Below are 7,817 nucleotides of genomic sequence, written 5' to 3' on the forward strand. Positions count from 1 at the left end.
ATTTCCATTTGTATTTATTCTTAATTGAAATGTATTGATATGATTAAAAATTTAATATGGCGATTTTTTTTTGTGTTTTATGGATATAATACTTTGCAAGTGATATAATGACATTGATATTTATCCATTTATTTTGGTGGGGTGGGGGTGATTGACAATTCACTGATGATTTAATGTGATGAGGTGGTGACGATTTCAGACTTGTTTTTCTTTGCCTCTTTTCTCAAATGGGGACTAAAAAGATCATTTGGTTCTGTTTGATGTAAAAGTAGAAATAAATGCACTGGGGGCCACAGGTGACCCATCCAAGATGGCGGCAGTGCTGAATATCAGCTCCAATCAGCAGGGTCAGTCGATGGGGCGTCTACCTACATGTGTCTATGATCAGTACCACAGACAAACCATGGACCGGTTCTACTGAGGAAGACTAAAGGAAACTACCAACAACTACATTAATCAGAACTCATTGAAACGGTTTTGGTTTGTTACAAACGGGAGAGATGGAGTTATGATACAGGACACTGTCACTTATTAAAATGTTTGATTTCATGCTGAAATACTTTGTCTTAGGAAAGAAAAAGTCTGGTGTTTTAATAAATTCGTGACTCAATTAATTTTGTATTTTTACGAAGACACAAGTTTCACTGTTCATTTGAATTTATTTCTCTCTCTCCCTGTCCCTCACTCTCACACACACACAGCCATCTAACTTTCACTTTGTGTGTGTCAGAGAGAGAGAGAGAGAGATCCAAACGTTTACAGCAGAATTCCAGCGTCAGTCACTCACATTTCTGATCCCCAACAGTCTCCTAGTGGCGAGAAACGGTATTTCTCGACACTAATAGTGAAACAGGATTTCTACTGTTTTTTTCGGAGTACACAAGGCTTTCTAAATAATATTGACGACAAAATCAAAGGTGTTTGTGGGAGGGTAGATAATTACATACCTGGATAACAATAATTGTTCTCCACAATTAGTATTCAGGGTGACACATCAGGTGTCAGGTGAGTGTTAGAAGTACTTTCAGTGGAGTCTCAGTGAGGCAGTCTGAAGAGAGTCTCCAGGTTTCCAGCCAACAGCTCTTTCCACTCCTCAGTCCAAATCTCTCTCTATGCTGTTAAATAATCAAATCATGGTTCTTTCACTACAACATCATCCTGAAGCAGACCAATGAGTTCCTGTTTCAAAGTTCTTCCCCAGTACTGGGGGCTACAGGTCACCTAGACCCCAAAGTGGATTCAGGATCAGCTGCTCACATCACTGACTAAAATGTACAGTATTTACAAGGAAATGGTTTTGACGTCATTGTTTTTCTTGATTTGTTTTCATTTCCAAATGTTTTTGTCTTTTTTCTTTCCATCTGTAGAGGACAGAGGACGTGAGGACAGACTGTTTGTTTTTATTGTTTATTGATTCAACACTTCTGATGACAAATATATTGATATTGATTTCTAGTGACCAGATGGAATTTTATTGATTCCAGATGATGAAAGATTAAAAACACACAAAGAAAACACACAAACGTCAAAGTGAATTAGGATCAAATGAATCCACAAATGAAAACAACAAATGGGAGAGAAGTCTGATATTGATCAGTAGAGCTGCATTGATTATTGTCCATCAGATGTAGAATCAAATAAAAATGACAGTGAAACAGGTTTTATATATATATGTATGTTGGTGTATATCTTTTACCAATATTTCATCTTTTATTCTTGAAGTATTTTACTGTTCTGTTTTTTAAAATATTTAAAGTATTTTATTTTACTTGTTTTTTTCTATTTTTCTTCTCTTTCTGTTCTCGTCTGTTCTTCTTTGTTCCTTTCCTCTCCGTTCAGTTCTCATCTTTCTTTCTCTCTTGTCTTCACTTTGTGTTTTGTTCCGTCAGCAGCAGTACAAAGTGTCATCTGGTAGTAAATGATCCACAGCTCGTTCAGGCAGCAGAGAACCTGCTTCTACTCTCACTGACACAAATACAGCGACAAGATTCAAACTCTCAATTGTTTCACTTGTTTATCTTCAACAACTTAGCTGTGGACTCAGGACAAAGACAGATTCCAGCGTACAGAGGCTGAGTGAACGTGGTCTGGACTCTGTGCAGGAGCCTGGTGGTTCCACAGACGCTGTAGAAGGACAGAACACCTGCTCTGTGGTCCAGGAACACTCCAACTCTGGAGGGACGAGAACCTGAGATGACAGATCGGACGTCGTTGTACCAGAATGTACAACTTGAACTGAGACAACATAAACACCAAGACTGGTCGTTCCGTCCAAACCCACATTCATTCCCTCTTCCTGCTCTGCTGATAGTTTTATATGTGACTGCTACACCAACGTCTCCTGTCAGTTCCACCTCCCAGTAACAACGTCCAGTCAGACTCTGGCTGCTCAGGACCTGAGGGTAATCAGTGAATCTGTCTGAGTGATCAGGATACATCTGGAGTTGATCCGTTCTGGTAACCCTCCTGTTCCCCTCAGACAGTACCAGACGTCTGTTCACTGTGTTTGGATCCAGAGTGAGATCACAGTAGAACTGGAGGAGTTCATCTCTGGTCCTGGGCTCTGACACTGGAGCCTGTGAGACGTTTGTCCACGTGTCCTTCAGAGTGTCCATCAGTTTGTCTCTGGTCTGGGACACGGCGTCCATCAGGTGTGTGAAGTATCTCAGATGGACGTGGAGGCTGGAGGTGGACGTAGATCTGCTGAGTCGTGGCAGTGAGGAGTATCTGCGTAGAAAGTGTGTGTGGTCGTCGGTGTGTGACAGCTGCTGCAGCTCGTCGTCGGTCCTCCTCAGCTCAGCGATCTCCTGCTCCATCTTCTCCTGAAGCTCTTTGACTCGACTCACTTCAGCTTCCTGCTGCGATCGGATCTGCTGAGTCACGTCACGGCGTCTTTTCTCCAGCTCACGGACCAGGTCAGTGAAGATCTTCTCACTGTGTTCCACTGCTTTGTCAGCAGAGACCTTGATGTTGTTCTCCTCCTCCTGTAGATCCCTCATGTTCTTCTCTCCGTTCCTGATTCTCTGCTGGACTTCCTGCTGACTCACCTCCAGCTCTTTCTGCTTGTCCACTCGTTTCTGCTGCCGCTGACACTGTGTCGTGACCTTTGTGTTCGTCCAACCAGCAGAGGGAGCAGATACACTGCTGATCAGTGCGGCAGAACATCTTCATCACCTCACGGTGACTGGAGCAGATGTTCTCCTGGAGCTGGTGGGACGGGTCCACCAGTTTGTGTGTCTTGAAAGCAGCTGAGTCATAATGAGGCTGCAGGTGTTGGTGGCAGAAAGAAGCCAGACAAACCAGACAGGACTTCAGAGCTTTCAGCTTCCTGCCGGAGCAGAAGTCACAGGGAACATCTTCAGCTCCAGCGCAGCAGTGATCAGCAGGAGCCTCCTGGAGTCCAGAGTTCTTCAGATCCTCCACTAACGCTGATAACACCGTGTTCTTCTTCAGGTCAGGCCTCGGTGTGAAGGTCATCTGACACTGAGGACATCTGTAGATGGTCTGATTGTCCCAGTGCTGTTGAAGACATCTCATCAGAAGCTGTGTCCACAGGAGACAGTCACCGGATCCTTCAGAAGATCCAGACAGATGGGACAGGAGATGGATTCTCTGGAAACAACTGCCTGCGCCATTTCACCTGTCAGAGACGACGGCGACTGACTGAGTTTCACTTTCTCCTTCTGAGAAATGTCTGACTGGTCTGACTACTTGTGCAAAATGCCAATGAGGAGGTAGGAAAGGTGTACTCTGTGGTCTCCGATTGTCTCTCCACCTCCAAATAAATAGTGCTGACCAATGAAAAACTCAGGATTTATTCTTCATTTTCACTGTCCACACTAGTACTACATGTTGACCTGACAAATGACACTGAGTGATACTAGTGAAGCCCACAAAACCTACTGGTACTACTAGTAACAGCCAATACAACCACTTGTAGTACTAGTTCAGGTCATTTGAGTCTGACTAGAACAACTAGTAGGGGCCAAATGTCTACCAGTTGTACTAGTCAGGCTTTTTTAGCACGAGTACAACTAGTAACAGCTTGTCTACTACTAATACTAGTAAGGCATATTTTACCTTACTTGAGCTACTAGTGAGGGTTTAAATCATCTACTAGTAGTTAAAGCCAAAATATCTCCTAGGAGGACAAGAAGGGATCTAATGCACCTCACTGGTACCACTAGTGATTGTCACATGATCTTACTAGTATTACAAGTGGCAGTGTTTTGTCTAACAAAAAACCCCACAGTCGTACCAAAACTCTGTCTCCAGATGGATCCTTTTATCACATCACAGCTGTAGTTGTAGTTGTCGTTGGCACTGAAATTCAATAAGAACAGAGGAGCGGCATTCCTTGTCTGCCAAGTAAAACAGGTGTGGGCACCTCTGGTCCCGAGGGCCCCGTGTCCTGCATAGTTTAGATTCCACCCTGCTCCTACACACCTATGAACACTCAGTGAATCTCTGCAGAGACCTGAATAAGATGTTGACTTAGACTGAACTTTATTGATCCCTTTGGGATGACTCCCTCAGGGAAATTTACATTTACAACAGCATAAATGAAAGAAGCAGCATACAGGACAGTTTGTAAAAAAACAACTGCTCACAAACAGTTATGAAGAGAAGAAAAAAAAAAAGATGGCATAAAGAGAATAAACAATAAGTAGTAAAAGATTTCATTATTCTTAATTAAATGTACAAAATAACCCAGCCACTAGGGAGCAGTTGACTGGTGCCGGGTCCCAAGATAAATGGGGAGGGTTGAGTCCGGTGTAAAACTTATGCCAAATCAAATATGCGAGTGATCAAAATGATTTCCAAACCGGATCGGTCGAGGCCCGGGTCAACAACGACCACCAACAGTGCTGTTCACCTACAGGGTATTGTTGGAAATTGGACTACTGTTGGTCAAAGAAGAAGAGGACAAAGAAGAAGAGGAGGACGATTGGTGCAGGGAAAGAGGGAAAAGAGGAAGATTAGAAGGATCAGTCTGAGGTTAGGAACTCTGAATGTAGGTTCAATGACAGGGAAAGGTAGAGAATTAGCTGACATGATGGAGAGGAGAAGAGTAGATATTTTGTGTGTGCAGGAGACTAGGTGGAAGGGCAGCAAGGCAAGAAACATTGGAGGAGGATACAAGTTGTTCTACTATGGTCTAGATGGGAAGAGGAACGGAGTAGGGGTGATTATTAAGGAAGAGTATGCTAGGCAGGTGGTGGAGGTGAAACGAGAGTCAGACAGGTTGATGTGTGTGAAGGTAGAGATAGAAGGGGGTAATGGGTGAATGTAGTTAGTGGTTATGTCCCACAGGTGGGCTGTGAGTTAGAAGAAAAGGAAAAAGTTCTGGAATGAGCTAGATAGAGTGATAGAGAGCATTCTCAGAGGAGAGAGAGTAGTGATTGGAGCAGACTTTAATGGTCATGTAGGGGAAGGGAACAGAGGTGATGAGGAGGTGATGGGCAGGTTTGGCCCTGGACTATGATGTTTGCAGATGACATTGTGATCTGTAGTGAGAGTAGGCAGCAGTTGGAAGAGAACCTACAAAGGTGGAGGTTTGCTCTAGAGAGAAGAGGAATGAAGGTCAGTCGTAGCAAGACAGAGTATATGTGCATAAATGAAAGGGAGACCAGTGGAAAAGTGAGGTTACAGGAGCAGAGGTGGTGAAGGTGCAGGAGTTTAAGTACTTAGGATCAACAGTGCAGAGTAGTGGAGACTGTGGAAGAGAAGTGAAGAATAGGGTGCAGGCAGGGTGGAACAGCTGGAGAAAAGTGTCAGGAGTGATTTGTGATAGAAGAGTTTCAGCTAAGGTGAAGGGAAAGGTTTACAGGACTGTGGTTAGACCAGCTATGATGTATGGTTTAGAGACACTAGAGATAGGCAGAAGACAGGAGGCAGAGCTGGAGGTGGCAGAGTTAAAGATGCTGAGATTCTCTTTAGGAGTGACCAGGATGGACAGGATTAGGAATGAGGTCATCAGAGGGACAACACAGACAGGAAGGTTAGGAGAAAAAGCTAGAGAGGCTAGATTGAGATGGTTTGGACATGTGCAGAGGAAGGGATAGTGGATACATTGGTAGGAGAATGTTAGAGATGGGAGTTGGAGGTAGGAGACAGAGAGGAAGGTCAAAGAGGAGGTTTATAGATGCAGTGAGGGAGGACATGGAGGTAGTTGGAGTCAGAGTAGAGGATACAGAGAACAGGGAAAGATGGAAATCAATGATTCGCTGTGGCAACCCCTGAAGAGGGACAAGCTGAAAGAAGAAGAAGAAGAAGTGTGGAGAAAATATATTGAACTCTAATCTTGCATGTGTATTGTTCTTTTTATCTTCTTCATCAAACAGGGCTGATGGGAGAACCTGTGATGGCCGTGTCATTTGATGGTTCAGGTTCTGGAATAGTTTTGATTGGCCAACGTATAGATCGCGATGCGCGTGTGTGTGAGCGGAGTTGATGAGAAACGTGACGAGAGTGAAGAATTATTAAAGAAAGTTTCTATGACCAAAGACCTGTCTATTTATTGCTCGGATACATCCACAGGCCGTATGCTGCAAAAGCTTTGTTGGCTGCAGAAACTGCATTGACCAGTGGATGCTGACATCCGACCGGTGCCTCAAATTTAGGACAGCTGAGTTCTGACCAGTCTGGACAATGTTCTCTTCATACTGGGTGGTGTAATCAAGTTCTGTGATTTCAGCTTGATTACCTCTGTTTCAGTACATCTGGATAATTGACTTGTTCAAAGTCAGTTGGAGTTTTGCACTTGCTCAATAGTTGTAGATTTCTGCATTTCATGTTGTACTTCAGAAAAAATACATTCACTGGGTGAGGAACATACTGTAGTTGCCATTAACCTCTGAAGTCCTAGGGGTTAAAGGAAAGTAACAAAATATCCAGTCTTTCCAGAACCAACTTTATTGTATCATTCATTCATTTTACTGTCTTTATTTGACATGGTCATGAATATTGTTGAGTAATGTGTATCAGATACAAAGATGTATCATGAAAAGGTTCAAAGTTATAGTTTACCATGTTGTCTGAAATATCAGTTGTTCTGCTGATGTTTTGTCCTCCAGTTCAGAATGGGTCAGTTCCAAAGGAGAGAGGAGACTCTAGTTGGTGAAGAGCCAACATCCTGCTGGTACATGTCTGCTGCTTGGGAGGCAACAACACCTCTCCTAGGTTTTTTGGACATTTTCCTTCTGCTAAATGATTGGGTGTTCCTTTGCCTTTGAAACAAAACACCGTTCACCAAAAGTACTGGACTGGATTTTGTGATACCTGTTCTTTTTTATATAACTCAACTGGGACTCTGTGTGCATTCCACACAATCACAGCTCTTGTTCTGCCTCTTGTACAGCTCAACAGTGAGGTTAGATGTACGGTATCTGGAGACGTTGTCGTCCATGTCGAGGACTTCCTGATCCTGCAGCTGCATGAGGGCCTCCTTCAGTGGGTAATTTACCCGGTTGGTGATCTCTACACACATTTTTTTTTTTATTAATAAGGTGGATGATACAAAACTAAGACAATAAAATATCCCCACAAAATCAACATAGTGAGAGGAAACAGGATTATATCAGATCTAGAAAGTTCACAGACAACATGAAGAGGGTTGATAAGAAGTCCAAGGAGCTGGACCATTGATGTGTAGGGGTACCAACAAGCACCCCCACTCAAGTCATAGTTATATATTCCAATAACAATTATTACTAGAGTTTGTTATTTTGTTGTACAGTAGGAAACATCTGAGTAACATCTCTAAACCATAGTCTCATTTTGGGCAGACACAAGGAATATTTGTACATCAAGGAGAC

At 43.2% G+C, this 7,817-nt stretch overlaps 1 protein-coding gene across 1 annotated transcript; it reads right to left on the reverse strand.

Moving 5' to 3' along the window:
- Nucleotides 1–2,006: 2,006 nt before the first annotated feature.
- On the reverse strand, nt 2,007–3,635 carry LOC144741462 (tripartite motif-containing protein 16-like). Its single transcript, XM_078623986.1, is given in 3 exon segments — nt 2,007–3,077; nt 3,079–3,539; nt 3,542–3,635. Coding segments are annotated over 3 exon segments (1,626 nt in total).
- Between the last annotated feature and the right edge of the window lie 4,182 nt (nt 3,636–7,817).

The sequence above is a fragment of the Lampetra planeri genome, unplaced genomic scaffold, assembly GCF_965212315.1.
Source record: "Lampetra planeri unplaced genomic scaffold, kcLamPlan1.2.h2 scaffold_559, whole genome shotgun sequence".
NCBI classification, from domain to species: Eukaryota; Metazoa; Chordata; class Hyperoartia; order Petromyzontiformes; family Petromyzontidae; genus Lampetra; species Lampetra planeri.